At 48.4% G+C, this 25,512-nt stretch overlaps 1 protein-coding gene across 1 annotated transcript; it reads right to left on the reverse strand.

Annotated features, from left to right (window-relative positions):
- Positions 1-25,190, reverse strand: TMEM201 (transmembrane protein 201). The gene is made up of 11 exons (XM_032131477.1): positions 25,063-25,190; positions 19,488-19,608; positions 18,752-18,946; positions 17,130-17,306; positions 16,143-16,522; positions 15,572-15,775; positions 7,056-7,273; positions 6,778-6,849; positions 4,907-5,197; positions 4,627-4,758; positions 1-4,216 (listed from the first exon to the last, which is right to left on the reverse strand). The coding sequence occupies exons 1-11, from the start codon at positions 25,134-25,136 to the stop codon at positions 4,119-4,121; spliced, it is 1,962 nt and encodes a 653-aa protein (XP_031987368.1). The 5' UTR covers positions 25,137-25,190; the 3' UTR covers positions 1-4,118.
- Between the last annotated feature and the right edge of the window lie 322 nt (positions 25,191-25,512).

Here is a 25,512-nt window from a genome sequence, read left to right on the forward strand (position 1 = left end):
TAAGGTGAAAACTTATCCGGTTTTATTTTTTAAAGAAAAATATTCCTCTTTAAACACAAAGCATGAACTAAAAACCTCAGAGGAACAGCTTCTCCTTCCTTGGAGCACGTTTGACTAAACTGTACAGTGATAGAGCTCCCCAAAGAAGTACACACACATAACATACAGTCTTTCACAGGAAATAAGGTTTAGGACTTGAAATTGTCCTCCTCACCCTCTCTAGATACCCATTCAATCCAAAAATACTCTGTACCTTACTCCCACCCCAGAACACAGTGATGATAATTTCTGGATGCAACATATATTTAAAAAAAAAAAAAAGTATTGGCCAAATTGGCCCATTCTAGCCTTTTAACAAATGTCTGTGAGAGAGGTTAAGACCATCGTTATTTCCAGGAATGGTGCTTGGAAGAAAAAACAGCAGCATCCACAGGCAACACAAGCCCTTCAGTCCAGCTGCCCTGTTACAAGGAACCCAGCCAGTTCAGCAGTGTTTTACAGACGTTCCCAGCACCCAGGGAGTGGGAATCAAACATTCACAGGCCAAATATGTTGCTTGAACAAATAGCCTAAAATTCAGTGAATCTGGCCTACATATGCCAGCAATGAGGTTTTTTTCCCCCAGTGACCAATTTAATGTCTAAGATTTTATGTAAAAAGGTATGATAAACTTCAGGAACCATCAACTTGTTCTACCCATTCCCTCTATCCCATCAAATAGATATGTGCATAATATTTGTCACATCTGCCAAACTCCCCAGACTGCAGAATTGGAACCAGACTATAAAATACAAATTCTTTCTAATTCAGAACAGCAAAATCATCTAAAGTATCTGCAAGGTCTCAGAACGTGCCTAACAAGCCCATATCCAAAGAAAAGTACCTGGACATTTTCAATGGAAAGTAGGAAATGGAAAAGGTCTGGAAATAAAGCTAATTTATACTGCACCTGATCATTAATTGTTGGTATCATTAAGTCATGTTCAAATCTTTATCAGGCCATTTCGCAAAGATCTTTTCCGCTCCATACACTCCAACAGTTTTTACAGTAGGAAAAGTATTAGAAAAATAAAATCTCCCCCCGAATGACATTGTATGAAGATCAACATCATCAGTCACAGAGATTTTTACAGGGGGACCAGATAAACTTCTGTTTCCTCCAAACCAGCTTTGTACAGAAAAGAGCAGCAAGATAGACACAGTATCTATGAGCTAGATTAAGGCCAACAATATAAAGACAAACATGGGCTCAGATCTTCTGAAATGAAGAAACCTTCCAAATGTTTTTATACATCTGCACACACACACACACACACACACACACACTCGTGTATTCCTCAAGCAAAGGCTTCACAACCGTGAGAGCACCACGGGAGAGAGTTCTAGCACCAGAATGAAAAACTTCCCTCTTCAGTAATAAAATCCAAAGTCTCTCTATTGCTTTGGACAAGGTCACCAAACTCCCTTCCAAGAACAGTTTCGGTGAGCAGCCGCAGAGGTGCAGTGACAGGTTACAGCGTTCCTACTCTGGAATGGGGGTGGGAAGAGGCGTGTGGAGATGCTGCAGCTCCTGGGTTGCTGGAGAGGAGGAGAAGGGTGGTATTGCAATCTGGTCGAGACCGGGATCCAGGTGCGGGCGGTGGTAAAAGTCAGCGCAGGCTGGGAGGTGAAAGTGAGAGATTTGCATACACGAAGTCACAGTGTACATCTGCTGGGTGACAAAGACAAGCAAAGCCACGGTATTCTCTGGCAGCTTGTCTCTGTATAGGAGGCCTCTAAGTAGGACAAGGATCCGTGAATGGGATGTCACACACTGCACCAGAACATCATGAAACCCAGCGAGCAGAGGTTTAAAGAGAAGCTTGGCAGTCGCTCTGCCATCATCCTGCCCGTACACATGCTCGAGTGAGTGTGCAAAGTCTATAAAAGGGACAAAAATCTCTTTACAACAAGGTTATGGGTCCAGTTTGGCTACAAGGAACAATTCATGCAAGTTACAATAGAATTAATCATCAATCTACAGCACATCATTGTGCTGCAGGTCTCTCCTGGCTCTAGGCCTTTGTCCAGGAGGTGCTGGCTGTGCAGCCTTCAGCAGCTCTCTGAGGAGGCTGAGAGAGATGCAGAGTCAGGAGTGACCTTTCCTCAGCCCCTCGGATCAGCACGTGTGGGTGCACGTCTGGCCTCCCCTGCGAGGCACAGCAGGGCCAGTCTCACCCACAGGGAGGGTGGGAGCAGCAGCTGGAAGTGGGAAGCTAAAACTATGCAGGGAGGCTTGGAAAACACAAAGAGACAACTGGTTTTTCAGTGCTTGAACCAGCAGCAGTAAAGCCCCATTTAAGCTGTCACATGCCTGCTGATTAGAGTCTGGCTATGGCTCCCCTGATCTACCAAGTGAGGCTGTGGAAGGAACTCAATTAAAGCATGCAAGAAAAGAAATTAAGTGAAAGGAAAGGGTGATCATCACTGCGAGGTGTGACTCTCAGGTTCAGAGCAGAGAATGGTCAGCAGCAGATACACTTCGTTCTGTGCACATGCAAGAGCACAAGAGAGGGAACAGCAGCAAACTGAAAGGGAGGGAAAGACACAGTAAGCACCAATTTAGGATGCAAACACAGGACAGTGGGGTGGGGGAGTGAAACTTGAGGTAAAGGAGCCCAAAGGAAGACACAACAGAAAAACTCTTAATAGATCAGAGTCCCACTTCAGGAAATACACAGCTAATACCAGTCAACTCTCTTCTCACCAGGTATTCTTGACACACTGGTGAATCTTCTCTCTGCACTTGGTTTTTAGGAACCAAAACATCAAGATCAGGATTTCTTTTTTTTTCCCCTAAGATGCACTAAATGATTTTGAGTGTTCAGGACAATACTCTAAATGGGCCCTGAATTCTAAGCAATGCTGAAGACTCACCCAAAAGCAGAAATACCCAAATTACGAGCTGCTTTTGAAAATCTACTCCTTCCCTTGGGCTAGAAAAGAAGAATCTATCCAGAAGGCTGAATTGTCCAGAAGCAGGTTTAGCATTTCTCACTGAGAGCACCTGGGCATTTTACCAAGTAAGAAGTATCTTAAACAGTTACTTAGCAAATCCCAACATCAGACTGAGGTGCCAGGTTTCTGGACAGATGTATACAATCAGACAGCTCCTCACCTACCTCTAACAGAACAGATTTGTGCGATTTACAGCAAGAACAGGCTCTGCCACTCACTGCTTCAGTGAAAACTTCAGCAGAGCTGTGAGCTGAAGCCCTTTGCCTATGGTGCAAATCACACCAACATCCTCTCTTTTTACCCACTTCAGAGTAACAGAATTAATGCCTCCTGGGCAAAGCAAAGCAAAGCATGGGCTTCCTGGTTCTGATGCAGCCAGCACAGGGTGTCTGTCTGGGGACACACAGAGCTGGCTGGACACAGGGACACACAGCGGGGCTGAGAACCAGCATGGCCAGAATGGAACTGGTGAAAGCGGCCTCAGGGCCAGGACCAGGTGGAAGCACGAGGACATCTAAGATGCAAGAACATGACAGAGCAGCCAAGGTCACCCATGTGCTTAGGCAAGCTTAAGGCAACTAAAGAAAGTTCACTGACAATTTAGAGGAGAGTGCCAAAGAGAAGAGAGAAGAGAATCACTGAGCAGAGGCTGGGGATGCTGTCACAGTAGCCACAGCCCAGCACCAGCTACTAAACCATCCCTCTTCTACAGCTCATTTGTTCTAATTCTCCTCATTTTACCAGCACCATCAGCACGAGGTCAATATGTCAGAAAGAAGAGCTGAGGGTAGGTTCCTAAAAACGCAGCTCACGCATTTTCAGGCTTGTGTCTCAGGTCAGCTCTTTTGAAAGAACGAGTGTGGGCCAATGGACTGGCCTCCTGCTTTGAACTGGAGCTGAGAATTCTGCCTGCCATCTCTAGGGACAATCCTGGGATATGTTCTACCTGGAAGTGACGGCAGCAGCTGCCCAGGTTCCTTTTCATGACAGTTGAGTGTACAGTAGTTTTTTAGAAAACAGCATGCAGCGGTGGCACGGCCATTAGACATGAAACCATGGTTGAACTCTTCTTGTCTCCTCAGGACCAGGTGGAACCAGAGGAAAGGGAGTGTTGGCACAAATCAGCGCAGGCTCCTGTAGACATAGGCTGATGTGAAGACAGCATTGAGAGTCAGGCTCACGGCGAGCAGGCCCCGGAGAGCAGAGACACCAAAGCGACCTTGAAGAGGAGAACACAGAGAAAAAAAGGGAATAGTACAAAGAGATATTAAAGAACTGGTAAATAAAAATGAGCATATGTTGTACTATTTCTCTCTGCCCAGTGTTTTCAGCACAAGCAGAAATTGCTGAAGCACTTCTCCTGTCAGGAAAGGCTCCTCTGCTCTCTTTTGGCTCCATCTCATCTCATGCTCTCGACACCTGCATCCCCACCCCTCTTCTTCTGTCTTGGTTTAGCCCTTTGTCAGTGTTCTTCAGACAGTCCAAAGAACAGGAACAGCTTTGTTAAGATCTTAGAATAGCAAGAAGGTCCATTTTGCAACTACTTATTTATTTGATTTCCAGGAAAGATCTGTTACACTTGCAGAAATGCTCACACATGCATGAAGCACTCACATGACTTGCACTCACCTCTCCAGCCAGCCAAATCTTCCCCTTTGGTAGTTGTGTCTACCACACAGGTAGACGAGTGTGATGACTGATCCTCCTTTTTGATGGAATTATCACTGCAAATACTCCCCCCTTCCACAGCAGATCTCATATCTGCAAGGAGAAAAAGATAAGAAAATTCACCACCTGGGCTTCTCCTGAAGGTTTCCCGTCTATTGTGGCCTAGATGTTGCGGGGCTGTGCTTGCAAACCAACTCCTTCCCACAAATGCCCTGCCAGGAGTGCAGCACCGGCAGCGTACCAGGCACTCCCCGCTCCACGAGGTTCTTCCTGGGAAAGCCGGGCAGCTCGGGGGCAAAGATGTTGCTGTCGGAGTGGGTGTGCTCCTCGGAGCCGCTCGGGGTGAGCAGGGCCTCGTTCTGCGACGGGAAGAGCAGCAGCTTCTGTCCCTTGAGGTTGAGGCGAGCGGGGCTGATGAGGGGCCGGCGGAAGCGCAGGGACCCCGAGCTGGAGGTGACGGAGCCGGCGACCGACGGCGCCGGGGACGGGATGCGGGAGGGAACGCCGCTGCCGGACAGCGGGGAGAAGGGCTCTGCAGCGGGAACACCACCAGACAAAACCAGCCGGTTAGCATCCCTGTACAACAGGCACAGTGCTCTGTAACAGTTCCACAAGAAAAAGGAGTGGGAGTTGCAAATGTCCACCAATACACCTTGTACTAAAATTCCTTCTTTCTTTGAGTCCCTGTCAGAGACTGAAATGGTATAGTTTATGACTTAAACATTTTCTTAAAGGGCTTTTAAAACTATTACAAAAGCTGCAAAGAAGACTCCCACACCCTGAATGGGGCCCTGAGTGAGGCCTGACACTGCTCGCTGATGAAGATAAGATAAAGGAACAGCTCAGGGCTGGGACATTCACTGAGCACGGGCTTAACACCTCCAAGGTGGGGACCACAGCCCCAGGGCTATCAGCTGCCAGGCTGGCACAGACCCTCCACCAAAGGGTGAGGGGAGGAGAGGCTTTGAGTGTGTGCTGGAAATGCCTCTGGTCAGAAGCTTATCCACAGCAAAAGGGGGTGACATGGCCCATCACAGGGCCCCCCTCAAAGGGGTCCGCAGACCCTGCAGCAGAGCACCAGAGATGATGCCACAGACCCTCAGTGTTGCAAGGGACAGTGTCAAGCCGGCCCCTGCAAGAGAGGCACGTGGGCGTTCCCGCCTGGCCCAAAGTGTGCATTAACCCACGGAGTTCTGCACCCTTCGGCTGTGGCAGCATGTGGCGGCGTGGCCACGGCGCCCACGGGGGACCCTCACCACCGGCAGAGCGGATGGAGGGGAGCAACGAGACGTCCTTGGGACCCTCAGATGGGTGATGGGCTTCCACCTAACCCGTATCACCGCTCCCTGTTCCCCCACATACACTTCTTTTTTTCATTTTTCTCTCTTTCTTTTCTCTTCCCTTCTCTTTTACTATTAAATAAAATACATCCATTTTTTGGCATCAACATCTAACCTCGTTTGATTTTAATCTCGTTTCTGGGAATATTTTGAACCTTCTAAGTTCTTTCCAGTTTATGCACAGAGACTTAGCTTGCTTTGCTTTTCTGGGTTTAAACCGGATCGCAACAGTCCCCTCACTGCAAAACACGGAGAAATTCCACCTGTACTTTGCACTGGGATGCAGGAGGTTTGCACCGGCCCAGGCTGTGACTGCCTTGGCAGCAGCACAGACAGCCCAGGGACCCATCTGGGTCAGAAGGGCAACAGACAGGTCACGGAGGACACGGGAGCAGAAGGGCAGAGCAGCCAGGGCAGCCAAATTACCAACTGTTGGACTCTGCTGGGAAAGCTACAAAAGAGCTGCCCTAGGAACAGCTGAAGTCTCCTATCCAAGCAGGCTCAACTCAGCTCTAATTAGCAAAGGGCTCCTTGTTTTGTCTCACTGATGGCCCCATGAGCTCTCCCAGGGAGAACATCCAACACACACAGCACCTGATTTTAATGCAAATCCACTCTTAGCTGGGACTCTCCCTGCAGCATTTCTAACAGCAAAATGGACATTTTCACTGGAATGCGAGCAGGGAGGAAAGAATTCAACCAGACCATGTGTTTCAACCCACTCAGTGCAAATCCTGTGAAGACAGTTGCTCTGGAAGGCCTAGAGCAGTACCTGATGTGGGGGATTCCTTGGACTGGGATGACTGTGAGGCCGGTCGGCTTCCACTGAACAAGTAGCCAGAATCTAAAAGCAAAAATGAAACAATTTGAACCCAGCTGGCTCAGCTACTGCCAAACCCCAAACTCCTACTGTTGGATACTCCTCTGTGCCACAGGAGCAGCCAGCCCTGAACAGGACTGTAACGTGTGGATCCATCCCAGACCATTTCCTTCTGAAGCACTGCACCATTCCAGGGCCATTCCCACTGGGACAGGCCCCTGCACACTCACCTGCCCTGGCCAGGGAGGGGATGGTGCCCAGCGAGAGCGCCCTGTTGAGACGGCCGGGAAGAGAGGAGGAGGAAGTTCTGCGTGGGGACCTGAAGAGCTGCTGGTTTGTCAGGTGCAGGATACTGGGTGGTGTTGGGACAAACAGAGACGTAGCAGGTGAAGGGAAGGCTGTGCCAGGGCTGCTGGGAAAGACAGTAATCGAGTCCCCAGAGAGGTACCTGCAAAGGACATGCATGACAGACACTTAGCAACGAGAAATCCCAGCAACTGCCTCGCTCATTGTGCTTGCAGGAACACTTGGTTTTGTTACCAGGTCTGGACTAACTTTTCAGTGCAGGAGTGCTGAAGAGTTTATGAGAATGTTCCTACACCTTGGGAAAAGAAGAACTGCTCAGCTGTACTTAAATTATTGTGCACCAACCTGTCCCACAATACAGGGTGGAAAAGAGGGTGAACAGTTTAGGAACTCCAGTGCAAATACCTTGGAGAAAATTACCCAGAGAATGCTTTATGAAGTCCAGCTGTTGAAAATACAGGAATTTTGTATTATTTTTAACAACTGAATGAAAATACATGGAAGGAAATCTATCCTATGAATCAGAATTTCTCAATGATCCCCTGTAAGATTTTTTAGTCAGAAACAGGTAATAGAATTGTCAAATAAAGCATGATGAAGAACTGAGTATGAAATGTTTGTTTTTAAATGGAGATACCTGACTTTGCAGATACAGTATTTGGAGGCTTAATCTCACTTCTGATGGAAACAGAGACAGATGAGAGCAGCAATATGGTTACATGGCTTTTCTCCCATCAGAGAAAAGCCAGGAGTAAATCAGAGTGTGAAGAAAATCTCAGCCTTGCACTGTGGCGTGATTTATGCACGTGTCATTCTCTCCTGGAGATTAAAGAGGTGGTGCAGCAATATTATGCTGTGCTAACTCTAGAGTTAAGATTACAATTTAAAGCATCTTATAAACTACTTATCTGCTAGTAGGAGGCAGCCATCACCAATCCTGACCAGCTTAATGAGGCTGAACACGTGAGCCAAGCAGGGTCCTGGTGCAGGAATGCCTCTAACAGCAGCCAGGGATGTGCTGGTCTTGCAGCCCCAGGGGCCCAACCTCTCCAGGTTCCAGAGGACCTGCAAAGGGCATCCTGCTCTGCATCCATGGGGATTCCTTTAGTGACCCCACAGACATCTGCCCCACCACACACACAGATGGATGTGCCAGCTCACCTTTGTAAGAGGAAATGAACGGGAAAGGGAATTAGAAGTGCAGCTCAGGACTGATATGAATCATAGGAGAAAGAGTGATACCTACCCCTCACTGTGGCAGGGCTGTGGAGGGCCAAATCAGAGCAGCACCTGTGAGCAACAAGGCTCTTTTGTGCTAACTTTGCACCTTCTGTGTTTTTGGACTAAAGGATCCAACTTTACACAGCTCCTCGCAGCAGCAGAAAACAGCTTAACGGGTTTATTGGCTTTTGGAAGTCTTTCATTTAAAGGGCTGGATGATATTACACTAATTTATCACTCATAACCACAATCCTGGGATTGTAACTGTTTTGGACAAGGCTTCCAATGGCTCTGCTGCTCATCAGCCCCACTTCTCAATCTCACCAAGTTAGTGCAGCCAGATCCTCAGGGTAGTGAAGAATCATTTGACTTGCACCATCCAGAAAAGGAATTTTTCTCATTAGCAAAGAGGAGCTGAAGAATTTTATGTATAGCTTATTAACGCCTTAGGACTGAATGCTGACCAAAGTATGTCTTAAATATTGATCTGTTCTGAACAAATTCCTCCTAAGTGTGCAAAACCCCATTCCTGTTGTCTGCACTCTTTAGTGTTTGTCACTGCCATGTCAAGAGGGCTCGATGCTGCTAAAAGCTCTCATGGGAATGTGCTTCATGCCTGAGAATGGGCAGCTGAACTAAAACTTCTTCCAGAAGCAGATGAAAAAAAGTGAGGAGATTAAGAGGATCATAAGGCAGGAAGCAACTATATCACAGCCCTGGGATGGAGCACTGCAACTGTGTCTTGGCTTCAAGCCATTTATCACATGGTAAGAGTGGCTCTGGCAACAGTAAAAAAAGTAACATAAAAAAAAAAGAAGGAAAAAAAAAGGCTCTGGAGTCAGATAGCTTGTGGAAATAGTCAAGGCCTGGAAGCCGTTTATTTCAGAACTTGATATTGTGAACATCAAAAATTGGGTATCTTAATTAGTGTTTACAATGATCACAATGTTACTAGACAGTTTGGGCACAACTCTGCTACACAGATACTTAAAAAATAAATAAATAGAAGGTTAAAGTAGAGTATTACACGGTATGGGACTGTACACGGTCCTGAAGAAACACCTCCTGCCAGCAGAGCCTCCCCTCCTGTGTCCCAACAGCTCCCTGTTATCCACAGACACCACCATACGTGTGTGCCTCTGTAATGCACATTCTACCAGAGATGCTGCATCAGCCCGGGGACAGAGGGAGACATGGGAGAGCACGGGGCAGGCCAGGCTGCAGAGGGACCCACTGCTCTATCAGATAATTCAGCCCATGAAGTAAGAAGGTAAGATGCAGTCACAGGCCGGCAGCTTGGGGGATGTGCCCAGGTTCGTCTGATCTGCCCAGGGCAGTCAGGGGCAATGTGTCAGTCAGGGGGTGAAATGTTTCCTCTGGCCTTAATGTCTCCTCAGAACTGAGCTGGGGGCTACCCATGGACAGCAGCCCCTCTCCCCAGGCAGCGGGTGCAGAACAGGTCCCTGTCACCCCAGGAACAGGGTTACTGGCTGGGGAGCAGCACACTGTGTGCCCTGACACTGCTCTGCCCTGCTGCACCTCCTCACTCAGGGCCACAGCCTGTGCCTCCAGCCAAATTCACAGAACCAGGGGTAAAGAGCATTACAGGAATAAAAAACAGGCACGAGGACAAGGGAGAATAATGCTAAAATGGGCACAGGTCTCAGACACATTAATATTTTGATATGTGACTTAGAAAGCTAGAAACTTCAGCTGCCAAGAGTAAGAATTCTTGTCTCCTGCCTGGTGTCCTGCTTTGGACTAAAAGGAGGGTTGAATTAGAGCTGCCATGTCCTGCACTAACATCTTCTGGAGTACAGATGTTCGGCATCAATTGTGCCTTTCCCCCTAGCCGGTGGCACAAAGTGGGGAGGTGTGTGTGTGTGTATATGCACATCCTTTGTCTACACAAATCCAGACTTGCTGGCATGCCAAAAATGTTCAGGGAACCTCTTCCTGCCTGTGCACTCAAGAGCTTTGGTCCCAAACAAGGCTTTACAGGGGATGACTTCAGGACTGAGTACCGTCCCTTTCACTGGAGAGCACCTGCCATGGCTCCAAGAGTCAAGTGTACCTGCAGGTGACAGCACACCTGGAAGGAACTGGCAGGTTCTATGTGACAGCACACAATTTCAAAAGCATCTCTGAAAACCAAAGCAAAGCCATATAGCACAGCCCCCTTCAGCTTTCATGAGTGCAGTCAGTCTGGAGCAATTATCTGGCTATTAATTATATTAATTTTTATAAGAGCATAAATACTTTGTCCACATTACATCAATACATACTTCCCATAGTATCTAAGCATGATTATTAGCTTCACATAATTTCAGCGCACTTGATAAATATCCATAGTCAAAATAAAAAGCCACTACACCGTTTTTATAGCCTCACATGTTCTCACCCTTTGACACACCCAGGCTCACCAGGACATGCAAAGCATGGATGTAGGAAAGGAGGAGTTAAGAGAAAGGAAAGAACTGGATATAAATACAGTGTATTTAGAATGGTAAAGGGCCACAAAGGCGTCAGTTTGCATGCACTGAGGGCCTCAGGAAGAAGAGAAGCAGCAGCAGCAGAGATGCTGACTTGGTTGCTACCTCTGGGTTCTCCCTCACCCGCCTGTGGAGTTGCTCAGAAATTTTAGCTCCTCTTGTGCCCTGCCACACTCAGTGGGGGCACAGGAAGGACAAAAGCACTGGCCTGGCAGACACATGGGCAGTGCTGTGCCGTGCTGCAGCCATGGTTCCACCAAAGCAAAGCAACACAGTGTTGTCCCAGATCTTGTCCAGGGAAAGGCACTTAATGAACCCACACTGGCCCCTTTATAAATCTGGTTCTGCTGGGCAAGATTTTGAGTTGGCAGATCAGCCACAGCCACTGAGGGCCAGAGTCAGGCACTTGGGGATGGAGCAGATTTGATTTCAAGTGACACACAAACCCACTAACAATCCCTCAGCACCTCAGCTCTATTCTGCTGTACCATCCCCTGGTCCAGACACATGGTCTGTGTGAAAAAGCAGCACCTCGAATTAGGGGCTTTTGGGCTAAAACCCGCTAATATTGTTAAGATGTTTGCATGCTCTGGCCTGCATGGCTGCAAGAATCCTCAGGCAACAAAACTGCATCTGGAGACCACAGGTTACCACGTGTTCCTCTGTGGCCTGAAGTAAGAGCCCAGCTCAGGGAAAACAAGAAGCTCAAAGCACTGACCGAGTGGTTCTGGATGATTTTGTGGCAGCTGTGGTTGTTAGTTACCAAGCCTTTGTCAGCTCTTATCCCACCCAGCAGAAGGAAATGTGTCACACAAAATAGCACCTCAGCTGCACAGGACAGGAGCACTGTGCACCAAAACACACATTTTCTCCTGCTGGACTCGCTGTGGGACAAGCAATCATGCAGTTAGATGATGTACCCAAGATATCTACACCTCGATGACAGAGATGGTATCTAACTGCTGAGTGAAAAAGGCAAAGCACCTTCCATACAGAACCTATGGCACGGCAGTGTCTAGAACAGCCTATTTGGCTTTGAAATCAGGTGTGGCAAGAACAGTCTCAGTAAAGGCAGCAGTGGTTTGACTATTTTTTTTTCCACAGTCAATGGTAGAATACTGCTAATTTATGACTCATCTGCAGGGCTCGTTGTCTGAGACACAACTGGTACAGACTGAATGCTACATTTTATAAATCAGAACACCTCTGGACAAAAACCACCCTTCTCCTCCTTTCTTCCCTTACCCCAAAAGATCCATCATCCTCCACCATCAGCAACAGCATGTGAGGCAAGCAGAAAGAGAGGAGACTGTCAGCATCAGAGTCTCTAAATACCAAAAATTCAATTGCTGCAAGTTTGGTTTTGAGGCTCTGAGGTTTTTGTTGTTTTTAGAAGCAGCAGCACAGACATGCTGAGGCATGAGAAGTGGGGGAAATAAGCTGACACCTGAGCAAAAACAAAAGCTTCTTTGGCATTAAAATTGAACCCCACTTCAATATGTATTGTGTTATTTTTGTTTCACCTTTGAAATTTTCCCAATTACAAGCAGTAAAGTTCTTCAATTGTAAGTTGTGAACGAAGCACCACAGACATCAGTTGTACAGCTTGGTTGTAAAACAAAGTAGGTTTCTGCTGTTCGGACATATAAATCAGTGCAACTGGTAAATATACTTCATTTATATTAATCTGCATAAAGCGAAGACAAACTGATTTCTTGCTTGTATGTCACTGGCAGTTAACATATCTCCCAGATTAAAGGACTTTAAACTCAGTACAGATTTGCCCTTGCTGTGCAAACAGAGCTAAAATATTCCTCAACAGGATTATTCAGGCTTCACAGTGTAAATCCTCTCCTTCCCACAGTTCTACCAACTGCCTGCTCCCAATATTTAGTGTGCATCCTCCCCATCCCATCCCAGCACTGCACAGGGAAAAAGAGAAGAGAATAAGAGAAAACAGGCATGGTAAACAAATATAACATTTAAGAGCAGAACATCACAAAAGGCGCCTGACTCCAGGGAGCTCGAAGATGAGCCAAGTTTAAATTGAAAGAAAAAACCAAAGTGCTCCTAAAAAGAGGGGAGGAAAACAGCTACTGAGAGGAGATAGGAGGCAATATGAAACAGGACACAGTGAAGCTTAACACAGCCTTGACTTTCAGCTCCTGAAAATAAAACATCTGAAGAGGCTGCCAGCCATCTTTAGAAGCTGCCACTGAGAGTTTCCTTACTACTGGGCAAGAAACTTTGGACAGATTCATGTCATTCTTATTAATAAAAGGATATTGCTGGCAGAAATCAGGCATGACATTACCATCAGCTGCTCACACCCCTTGTTTCAGCCTTCTCAAAATATCCTTCAAACATGAGACTCCTCCCATCACTTGGACACATCTCACAGGAGAACAGCAAGAGGAACTTTCAATCCAAATTGTACAGGTAAGTGCAGAAGACAATCACAGCTAAACAGAAACATCAGTCTTTTCTTACATGTACTTTATGAGGAAAATTTGGAAGTCCTGAAGCAGGAAGAAGGAAGGAATTAAAAAGAGTCTGGATGCCTTATTTCACTTAATGGCCATAATAGCTCAAGGTTTCCTGCGCCTGTGGGCTGGAAGACAAATGTTTTGGGTCAGCATTGACAAGTGATGGGAACATGGAAGATGGAACCAGACTTTGCAGGTGCTGGATTCCTTTTGTGGGTAAGTAAGTAAACAACCCTCAGCATCATTCACAAGCACCAGAATGGAGCCAGGTTCTGTTAGCTTGAAGGTGGATATTGCAGCTCTCTGAAGGCACCAGAAAAAGGTTCCAAAGGAGAGCCCAGGTGGGCAGCAGGTCTGTGTGGCCATTCCCTTGCCAAGTTACAGGCACACAGCCAGGAGCTGCACCTTCCCATGACTCAGCCTGGCTTATTGGTAATGAATTTCAGAGCTTTTGGCAGTGCTGCCTTTGTGCTTTCACAATGAACACCGGTTCGAGAAACAGTGAGTACAAACAGCTAGGAGACAGTTTTTGTTTCCTTTAAAAAAGCTCCTCTAATTTCACCAGCATCTGCAGCACCCAGTAGTGTCTGCATTGCTCAGTAGGAGTTGCAGATACTTCACAGTGAGAGCTCCATTCTGATTATTAATAGTTTATACACTGGAAGATCACGACACCCAATTATCTTGTATCAGACTATTAGGGTGGTGAGTTCCACTGTGCTATTCTGAACAGAAGAAAATAGCAGACGTTCTTTAAAAGTGCTATTTCCTCTTGAAAGACCAAAATCCATATGAGAAGCTCAGCGGAGTGCCTTTCAAACAACTGTGCAGGATAATCAGACTGCTTATCCTAAGAGGCCCCAACAAGTTAATCCTAAAAAACCCAAACAGCTGGAAGTTCCTTTCTCCCCACACAGTAATACCCAGCCACCCCAGCTTTCAGCAGAGGACTGCCAGGCACTCAACTCCAAGTCACAATTTCCAGACACCTTTTTTCAGCAGTATTAGCACAATGCCAGACTACAGAAAGAAGCCCTGCAAGGAACCCAAAAAATACATCTGTGTTGCCATGCAGTCCCCCAGCAGAGCTCCCACCCCTTCCTACAGCACACCCTTCCCATCTGTGTTCTCAGCAATAAACACTGACTGAGTAGTGATGTACAATGAAAGCTGAGCAGATATCACAGCATAAGGTTGTCAGTCCCATATTTTTTCTCTTTCTAATGCTATAGGAGTGGAGGAACAAATGCATTTTTATCCACTTGTGCTTGTACACACATGTTGCTCGGGGAGCAGGTGGGTAAAAAACCCAAAGAAAGCTGGCATTGAAAGCAACAACCACTGGTAAATCTGAAAATTTAACCTCAAACAGCTGAATACTTTCAGGTATTAAGACACCCTGAGCTACATGACTTTTTAAAGCACCTTTTTGAATAAATTAATGAAGTTCCAGTCAAAAGCACTTAAGGACACTTCTCCATTTAAAACAGGAGCCAGGAGAAGGGCAGAGCGAGACAGGACGCAGGTAAGTGATGCTACACAGTGGAAGGCAAGGAGAACCAGGTTATGGGCTCTGTGTGGTCCCCTCCTCACGTGCCTGGGCACCACAGCACGCGTTAACGAGGACTCCAAATCCAGAGGCAAGTTCCCATCAGTTCCAAATTAAAATGAACAGCACCATTAGGAAAGTGAAGGTGGCCTGGGGCCCATGGTGGATCAGGGCAGAGGGTTCCTCTGTGAGTGGCTAAGGATGGAGAGGCAGTGAGAAGAACCAGGAGGACAGGAGGAGCCAGAATCTCTCTTTGGCTGGAGGAGCAGAAGGGGGAGGAGGCTGCATTTTATGGAGCAGTTTGTGAGGCAGCTGCCGGAAGAACTGACTTTGGGGAAGCTGGGTATTTGTGCTGCTGATGTAGAATGCAGGAGGAAGGGAGAATGGAGGCAGCACGAGTAGCTTCCATGGCTAGCAGTGGAAATGCTCCGAGCAGCTAGCACAGTGGTAAGCAAGGATGGGGAAAAAATTACATATATATGTATCTACACACACATATATATACATCTGCGTAGATAGATATATATATATATATATATAAAAAAAGGAAGACTAGATCTTCACTGCTTATCTATTCTTAAAAAAGAGAAACAGAGGAAGGGAAAATAACAAGAGGAGAGAGAAGCACCAGTCACAAAGAGTTCACAAGGCTTTTTTCCTCCTTCCCCCAGCGTCACTGCTCTGGCTCTGACCTTCGGGGCCGGAATCTCCGCTGGCCCGTTGACTTCCGCGTGGCCACGGCTGCGGTGAAGCCCACCAGGCAGCACAGGGACGTGGTGCCAAACTTGGCCGTGTCCAGCCAGCTGGGCGTGTCCACCTTCAGGTACCTCTCGGCCAAGTGCAGACTCATCACTACGAACCACAGGACTGAGGCAAACGCATCGATTCGCCGGAGCCTGCGACGGGAAAAGAAACCAAACAAGGGTTTCAACACCACTGAACCAGCTCGGTCCTGAGGAAAGAGGGAAGGTGGAGAGGGTAGCCAGGCTGAGCAGGTTCTGTACTGCCTCCGACTACAACGCATCATGTGCAGCCCTGCCTGCTGCTGGGCAAGTGTCTGAGTAGATCAGTTCCACTTTCTACCAGAGCTGCACAGGCAATTTTTCATTCACAGTAATTCAAGCTTAAATTGAATCAATCAAGGCATGCAGTACTACGCGTCCCATTCTGGAAAGCGTTTACCCCTGGATCACCGAGGCAACACAGGACTAGACAGCTCCCAGTAGAGCAGTTTGAAGTGAGACAGAAGCTGAGCACACCCACCTGATGCGCCCAGCCAGGAACATGGCCAGCAGGCAGGTGAAGAGCCCCAGCACGGCCACTGCCATCTGGTGATTCTTGCCGTAGGCCCACGCCGCGCTCAGGTTCTCCACCACGCGCTCCGGGAGCAGGCGCAGCAGCTCCCGCCAGCCCCTCACCGAGCCCTCGCTGCCCCCGCCTGCACGGGGGCTCGTGCCAGTCCTGTTGCGCACAGGGCCAGAGGGGACAGCAGCAGGGACGGCTGTGCTGAGGGAGAAGGGGTCGCCCGACCCGTACAAGGCCATCAGAACCAGGAACGTACAGCTGAGGAAGGCCAGGAACCGCAGAAGTATCACCTGAGCTGGTGTGGTGATGGAAGTGGAAGACGAGGATGAACACAAATTCTGCAGAGGGAGACAGAAACACCTTGTCAGAAGCTGAACGAACTGCAGCAAGGTTTTGAAATGGTGCTGTAGGAAACACTTCCAGACTGTATGGTTTACTGGACTGTTCCGCTCAAGTCCTTCTAAGTCTCTGTACTGGGCCGACACCACATGGGATTATTGTAGACTAGCAAGGAGAAACAGCAGAGATATGAGCAGAAACCACGGTCAGGCAGGGCAGTGAAACAACGAGAAGGTCATAATTCAATTCCCATTGTCCTTTTTTTCTTTCTTCCTCTTGTACTCTGTAATTTCCTGCACTGCACTCATAAACTGGCTTCCCTACCTCCCCTTCTCTGCCTGTCCCATTATTTTCCTTCCACTCTGTTATTACATTAGACTTACCTTCTGGCAACTGCACTGAATGACACCAGCAAGGGGAAAACCTCAAACTAAGGAGCATCTGTGGCAACACTCCTGTGCTCTTCCAAACTGCCGCCACACCCCCAAGCTCCCAGGGCTAGAGAGCCCCAGGGCTGCTGCCTCCCTTTCCCAGCTGCAGACCCAGGTGCAGCGGTACAAAGCTCTCTGTCCCTGCCCCTGAAGTCCCTCAGGTGTCCCCACGTACCTGGCTGTAGCTCTTGTCCGTCTCCCGGCGCCTGAAGTGGTGGCTGAGCAGCAGCGCCCGCAGCTGCCGGTTCTGGTGTTTGATGTAATACTCCACAGCAGCCTGGCACGGGCGGCACAGCTTGTAGGTCTGCTCCAGGTGGTGCTTGTACACCTCAATCTCCTCGTCGTACTTGCCCTGGTGAGAGAGCGGGAGGGGGAAAGTAGGTGAGAAGTGCAGGTCCCTCACCAGTTGTCATGTTTGCTATCGACAGGTGGACAAAGCATGACTCCAGCCTCACAGGGACAGCTCCCTGAAACCAGACCTGGGCAGTGACCAAGCTGCAGGCCAGGCATACAACCAGCTTCACACAGAGCTGACCCAGCCTCCATGTCCCAGAAGGGATGGCAAAAAAGAGCCTTGGAGGAGGCAGCTGTGGCCCAGTATCAGCATGCTGAATTTCTGTGCCCGATTTTGCTGTCTTTTTTGAGATCTTATGAACTCCACACAGGTGACACAAGTAACTAGAATTACTCTTCCTCTCCTCAAATGAAGGGACACAAAATACCTGTTGCTCCTTCACTCCAGGCTCATCCCTCCCTGGAACAGCCAGCCCTGCTGTGCAAGGCCTCTGCTGTCACACTGACACCCTTATCCAAGCACACTCGTGGATAACACAGTCCCAGGTTTCTCAGCTGGCACAGGCACTGCAGTTCACTGAATGCCAAAAGAGGGGGCCAAAGGCTGGCAGTACTTGAGCAACTGGATAGGTCTGGCAAGAGGCAGGGACTAGAAATAAAGCTGAGAAAGGGCATCAGACAAAGATATTTTCATTATCATGATCAAATTTCAATCTGTTCTCTGGGAGTCATTCTTATTAAACCCATTACAATTACACAAAGCAGACTGGATTAGGCAAACCAGAGGATGGATACATCACACCACAGCTCAGTGTAACCCCAAGGCTTGACCACAGCTGAAGGCTACGGAGTGCAGCACAAAATTCTCTGCATGAAACTTTAGGGAGCCATAAAACTGTGAAGGAGAAACCCCACTATCCCATCCTCCATGTATATCAAGTAATGGGAAGGCCAAGAAGTTGCTCAGCAGGAAACCCTGTTGCTGTAACTGCAAAATCCCTTTGCCCTTCTAGGCACAGATGCCTAACCAGGGAAATTATGTGGCTGCAGAGGATTCCTCTCCTACCTCACTAGTAAATGCAGAGCAGAACAGCCAGGGCCTCAGGAAAACAAAATCTATTAAGGCTTTTATTGTGGGCTGTTGTGCCTCTCAGATCCCATAAACTCAGCCATGGGAAGTACCAGAGTTGTAAGATGATCTCAGAAATGTTTTGGGCTCGAGCTTCAATTTCCAGTGCTCATCTAGAACAGGGGTACATTCCAGCTTTGAAGTAGAATTAGGTAAATTTGCAACACTAATCAGTGAACTTCTCTGCACTGGAGTGCCACACAGTGCTTCTGAAGACTGTTGGAGCATCATTCCACAGCACACTGAGAAACTGCTCTCTCTCCTGCTTACTGGGCTGCAGCATGGAATGAACAGAGCAGGAACAGCAGATACACGGATGGGAATGCCTTGGACAAACATTCTCCAGTGACTGGCAGTCCCTAACGAACACTTACCTCCTCCCTTGGTGAGAATGAAGCCAGCTGTTTGATTTTCATGGTTTGATGGTTGTTGCATTTCTTGCAGAGCAGAATTTGGCTGCTCACCCACTGCTGCGGTTTGGCGGGGTCACAGAAAGTCGGACTGCCCGACACAACGTGGTTAAGGTGTTCCATGTACTGGGCAGGGATGGGCTTGTTGTAGTCTCCATTCTGACAAAAAGCAGGGGGGAAAGCAAACATTCCATCATAAAATCAAAGCTAGGTTGACTGTAAGATTCCCTAAGCTCTGTCAGCAGCTCTACATTTCATTAGCATTCACCTACGTAACAAAATAAGTAAGTAAAAAAAGAGACAAAATGCTTCAAATCTTCGCCCCATCTCCAGTGTCCTGCACACCTATCACAAGTAGCTGGTGGTGCTGGATTTCAGCTTAAGACAGGCCTTGCTATTTAACGGGATACAAAACCAGAGAAGAATTGTTCCATATAGTAAAAAGAGTATTCTTAAGAGATATGTCAAGGCCACTTTTGCCCTTTAAAGCAAGAGAGGAAAATTTGCCTTGGTCTCTCTAGCCAGCACACCCCAGTGCAGTGGATTCTTTCTCCAAGTTCAGGTGCAGAGCCCACGGGTGCTCAGCGCAGAGCGGCCAGCTGTCCAACCGCTGGACATTCAGCTGCCCTGCAGCTGTACCATCCCAAGTGAGGAGCAGGGCTCCCAGGGCATGCACATCCCCAGCTGCTGCTCCCCGTACCTCCTGGAAGCCGTTGTACTGCTCGCAGTTGGGGCAGTCCCAGCAGTTGCGGTTCCCGTACGGCACCACCGTGTCCTGATTGCAGAACCAGCAGTTCACCGACACGTGCGTGGGCTTCTTCCTGTCGGGAGAGGAAACGTCTCAGGCAGGAGCACTGAGCTCAGCTGACGGAGAGGAAAGCAATGGCTTTCAAACAGGGAAATGCAGGAAAACAATCAATCTTCCCGTTCCATGTGCGTAGTGATATGACTCAGAGTAGTCATTTTAGCAATGAAAAGATGGACTGTTAAAGTGGAAATAAATTCTGCCTGACAATCATACCTCTGTTCTAGTACCATGGACGTGCCACAATTTTAATAATAACCTTGTGAATTACCCATTTCACTGTTTTTCAGGGGCATATTTGGGGGTACAAGTCCTCTCCATAATCAGCAGTGTTATTCTATGAGAAGGTGCAGTAGAATTGATGCTTAATACACAGGATTCCAGGAGAAGGAAGTCAGGATCCACAAGAGCTGCCTGTGACAGTGCTCAGAAACCCAGGAAACGGGCTCATGGTTACAGTTCTATCTGCCCCGTTTGGTAGAAAATTTTTCAAGGACAAGGGCATATCAAATTATCCTGAGGTTCCAGCACTGTGAACAGCTGTTTCTTCACAACTTTAAGTACTAAAGGAACTGAGGAATCAACATTTCTTCCCCTGCTTTTATGCACTAGAACTGAAGGGATAAAGACTAATGACCTTGATCCGTGAGCCCCTTGTTTTCTAAAGCAATCCTGTTAAAACAACAGCCAGTACAGACAAACAGCTGTGACGTGGCCCCACCACAACAGGTTGTGACAGATGTTTGAGCAAAGAACTTCAGTGGCCCAAACCCCTGAGCCTGTCTGCTAGAGAAGCTCTGCATTTGTCTCGACACAGTGCAATCCCCAAGAGGAGCTTCCTGGCAGGTCAAGGCACCACAGCCCAGCTGTCTGGGTTTATCAAAACCAGTCCCAGTCCCAGTTCCAAGGGAGGGCAGCTGCTCAGGACTCGCTATGGCATCTACGCAGACAGATGGAGCCAGCTGCCACCAGCCCAGCTCCACTAGGGAATTATTAATCTGTGTGGCTCCACTGCAGCAGCAGAGAGGGCGATGGAGCAGGGGAGCTCACCAAGGGCCTGGGGAGCAGCTAACAGTAGCCAAAGTGCTCCCAGTTGAGAGCAACTTTTCCCAGCTGTGGGAAATGTTCTCTGCTGCTGAAACATCTGAATGCTGCGGAAGCGTTGCCTGGCACCCTGCAACCAAACAGCCAGGGGGGTCTTCTCTCTCAGCCATCACCTCTCTAGATGGATCTCTACAATTGACATTTTTTCCCATTTCCATAGACCATGCCTTGAAACTCGGTTCATAAAATATCAAACCCTCAAGCAATGTCCGAGCCTCCTGTTCAGGCACTAACAATGAGGATATGCTTGAAATGAAGCACTGAAAAGCCAGAATGTACAAAGGATTCCCTGCCAGATGCTGAAAGAAAATGGCTGGAGCTACTAGGATGACAGATTCTCATCTCAAAATAGATGCAAACACCCACACCCCTCTTAAAATGAATATTCCCTGCTCAACTTTCTTCACTGCCAAGGGGGCTCAACTGATCCGAGTTAAAAATACCACTGCTAAAACTAACAGGCAAAAAAAGGCCCCAAACCAACCCAGAGTTTAAAGCAGACAAATCTAGGTCGACAGTCTGAGTTATCCACGAGCTACCGCTGTCCAAAAGCCAAGCACATGCCAAAGCAGCCACGTGAAGGGTGGACAACAACACCTGTTGTATTGGTTCAATCTCACTGTCACAGGTGTAAAAGCTGTGCAAATATAACATGTAGGGTTCAGCCCCCAGAACACAAACCCTGCTGCTCCTAGGGCACAGCCTGAACTCTGAGGGAGGTTATTGCCCAGGTCCCAGGTACTGCAGAACCTGCCACAACCCCTCCCTCTCGCCGCTGTGCACCATCCTCTGGCACCCACGGAAATAAGACACACCACCCCGCAGCTTCTACCCACCCCCAGGCTCTAAATTCCATGACATGACAGAGGTAGAAGCACTGATTTCAAGGATAACAAGTGGAAAGCACTGGCAAAGAAATGAATAAAGCAGTCATGCTATAAAGCAAAAACCATCAATGCCAAACCCTACCTGAGAACTTGCTAATATCAAAGACCAAATCCTCAGTATACTCGAGACCTTTCCATCTTTTTCCAAACAGGATTTCCCTTCTCACTCTTGAGGCTCAGGAAGTACTACCAAGGATTAAGTAGCAGCACTTCATTCTGACAATGTATGCAAAAGAAATGGCTACATCCTGGATTATTTAGGATAAAAGGCAGTAATACTTCCTTTTGTGAACCTATAATCTGTTGCCATAGAAATAGGTGCAAAAAAATCCCAAATTCCCAATCTGGTGCACGCAAAAAGAAGAACAAGGGGAGAAAAAGGTCGTTTAGGCAAGAACATGTAGGTAGGGTGCTAATTTTCTAGTTACTGGGCAGGACTGAAAAAAAACAGAAAACAAGTTCTGCATTTGGAAAGACTCTCAAATACAGATTTAACTACTTTGGAGCTATATTTACCTTGACTGAATTCAGGCAGCAGCTGAGGGCAGTGAGCTAAAGCACACACTGCTTTTGAAGTCAGATCCTGGTATGAGACTGACAACACAAACCCAAGCCTTCAGCGTGCGATCAATCCCTTGCAAAATGAAAGGCAAATCACCCCTGAGGAGTTTATAATCTACCACTGTACCAATCTGAACCAGCTTCACTGGACAGAGAACCTCCCAGCAAGCTAAAACCTGAGCAACAAGAAGTAATTGAGTTACCTGCAGCACAGAGAGATTCCATTCACAGCTGACTTGCTGTGCTAACTCCATGTGTAACCTGCACACCCAATCAGGCTCAGAAAATATTCCCAGGCTTGGACAAACTGTTTTGCAGGTAGAAAGTATTTGCTTAAGACAAAATTGAGGAGAAAATACCTGCAGTAAACTCAGATATGAGATCAACACCTAAATGTCTGACATTGCTCAGATAATATGACAAAATGCTCCTTTGTGAGAAGCTACTGGATTCCGTTATTTTGCTCACAAAAATCAGGCTGCAGCTCTGCAGGTCCCATTGACAAACACTGGTTAGCAACCAGTTTGTGTCTGTCATGTAACATAAGGAGGAACCTAGGCTCCTTCCAACTCCCAGCACTCTTCATTACTCCTCATTTATACACACATTTAAGGTCATGCTGAAGTCCACGCTTCTAATGGATTGCCACAACAACAGTCTCCCTGATAAGTGCTGGTAATAATAAACTGGATTTATAAATATTTTTATTTACATCTATTCCCCACCCTCTTTACTACTAAGAGAGAAGATGAAGATGTTTACTTTTCTATAGTCTTGAAAGAGACCACTGGTGGATGTGCAGTTCTTCGCTGGATTATCCTCATTCTCTGCCAAGGATTAGAAGAAAAACCCAATTCTCCATTAAAGGTATTTAAAGCAGCAGTCTTCACTCTGGCACAACTGGATTACGAAGCAGTTATTCATATGTCTATGCCAGCAAATCTGAACAAAAAGCATATGGGGAAGAGGGGCTGTTTTGCACAGATCAGTTTTGATCAAACCACATCTAGGGGCACTTGGACAGACCAAGCCCGGGCCCGGCACTGTCGGCACAACTGGGTTAAGAGCTCAGCTCCCTGGCAAGGAAGCTCCTGGGTGGCAGATAACAGCTGCCAAACTCTAGGTTGTGCCCATGTCCATCGCCTGTCAGTAAAGGGGTCTGTCAGTGCAGACCCAACACTAACTCCCATTTTCCAGTGCAAGAAAAACACATCACAGCTGCCTAGACTCCAGCAGGTGAACTATGATATAGATGCATTTGCTCAGAACTAGCACCTATAGACAAGATTTAGCCATGAGACCAAATTTCTAGTACAGTGTTGTAAGTTACAAAGCAGCTTGTCCTCTCCCAAGAGCCAGACTTAGTGATCTCTCAACCAGAAAAAAGGTGCCCAGTGGACCCAGGCAGGGACACAGACCCAGTGATAACCACCCCCAGGTTCTGTGCATATCTGGACTTCAAATCTTTTATCTCCTTGATCAACAAAAAGCAAAGGCAGCATCATATCCATGCCTGACATCATGTCTGTGTCCCTTATTATGCTGTCCTTCTGATGGCTATGGAAGATTCATTTAACTAAGGCAGAACTAAGAAATGTGGAAGTATCAGGATAGTACTGAGAAATACAAACATGTAGCCTCAAAGAATTATCAAGGTCACCTGAAAGAATTTACCAGCAGTCTTCAAGGACTTGGGGAGAAACGCTTTCCATTCCAGAAACCTTTTAATGAACCTGAGCAAAACAAATCCAATCTCCTCCCTCAAAAGGCATGTTAGCCTCAACTGGGTCAAAGAAATCTTGCCTGCTTCAGTGGGATTGCTTTTGGCCACCTGGATCACTTGGCTACCCTAAATCTGTCATAGAAATGCTAAGTCTTATATATGGGCTAGTGTCCCATTGATCATTGATATGGTTAAATAAACAGCAGATGCTTTAGAGCAAACCTCAGGCATCATATTGAGGATGTAGGAATACGCTTCTCTTGCAAAGCATAAACTTGAAATGAACCTTAACACAGGGAGCCCTCGGGACTGGCTTGTCTCCAATAGAAGCACTTAACAGACAAGCAGACTGCAAAGTCTATTGCTATAAAGACTGAAATGCCTCATATTCCACACATCCCTACATTCCTATCATGCTATGCTAGATTAGAATCTGTCAAATTAAGCTTTTCTCCTTTTACGAGATCTGAATCATGACATCTCTCCTGATGCTTTTCAAACCTGGTTTTCAATTGGTCTGAATTTGTTCTAAAACCAGGAACGTTCTGTGCAATTAAGAAATTAGTAACCAGAGAATTCTGGTCCTTAATCAATAATTTTGACTTGTAAGGCATCTCTCCAAGTTCTAGCACTGTGCCAACAGCGCTGTTATTTTACAAACCTGTTCCCCAGCAATCTTTCCTTCACCCCACATCAACCAGAGAAAGGAGCAGGATCTTCTCTCTCCCTGCCTCAAAGACGTCAGAAAACAAGCAGGGGAGACCCCGCTCGCCCCGAGCCGCGTTCCCCGGCGGAGTGCCCGGGCCGGAGGGCGGGCAGCGATGCCCGTACTCACCGCTCCCAGCGCAGCGCGTCCTGGATGCTCAGCCCGGCACACAAAAGCCATTCCCGGGGATACGGAAGAACGCACCCAGCCATTCTCCCACACACTCCTGCCGCCGACCACGCGGGGAGCCCTGCCCCGCACACCCGCTCTGGGGACGGGCACGGACCCTCCCGGGGCTCTCCAGGAGCGGCCCCGCTGCTCCCACCCCGCGGGGCGGCCGGGCGGGCCCCGGGCCCCGCGTGGCGCCTTCCCGCCGCCGCGGGCCGCATCCCGCCATGGCCCTGCCTCCCTCCTTCCCTCCCTCCTTCCTTCCTTCCTTCCTTCCTTCCTTCCTTCCCAGCCTCCCTCCCCGCGCCCCTCCGGCCGTACCTCCGCGCGATGCGGTAGAGCAGCAGCCCCGCGGCCGCGGCGCAAGCGGTGACGCCCAGCCCGGCTCCGTCCATGCCAGTACCGCCGCGCTGACCCGGCGGCGGCGGTGCCGCTTTGTAGGGGCGCGGCCGCCCCCCGTCCCGCCCCTCGGCCCGCGGGGGCGGCGCGTGACTCACGGAAAGGCCGGAGTCGTGCGGCGGGGCCGCCGTGAGTCAGCGCCGCAAAGGCCGAGATCGTGGCGGCGGGGGCGGCCCGGGGCCCCGGCGCTGCCCCGGCCGTGCGGGGGCGGGCAGGGGAGGTCGTGCCTGGCCCGCCGTGCCTGGCCCGGCGCCCGGCCCGCACAGCTCAGAGCGGGGGGGCATTGCCTCTCCTAAATTTAGACGGCGGCGCTTTCTGTGTGACAACAGGGACAGGCCCCGCTGAAGGACGGCCGCCGCAGCCGGGCACTGC

Source organism: Corvus moneduloides, chromosome 22 (genome assembly GCF_009650955.1).
Source record: "Corvus moneduloides isolate bCorMon1 chromosome 22, bCorMon1.pri, whole genome shotgun sequence".
Classification (NCBI taxonomy): Eukaryota; Metazoa; Chordata; class Aves; order Passeriformes; family Corvidae; genus Corvus; species Corvus moneduloides.

Bases quoted from the DNA above. Each gene is read 5' to 3' on its own strand.
- TMEM201 (XM_032131477.1), bottom strand. From the start codon at position 25,136: ATGGACGGAGCCGGGCTGGGCGTCACCGCTTGCGCCGCGGCCGCGGGG. The intron at 15,776-16,142 runs GTGGGTGTGCTC...TTCCCGTCGCAG, and splicing joins TTCCTGGCTGGGCGCATCAG to GCTCCGGCGAATCGATGCGT. The intron at 4,759-4,906 runs GTACGCTGCCGG...TTCTCCTTGCAG, and splicing joins CGTGGAGCGGGGAGTGCCTG to ATATGAGATCTGCTGTGGAA.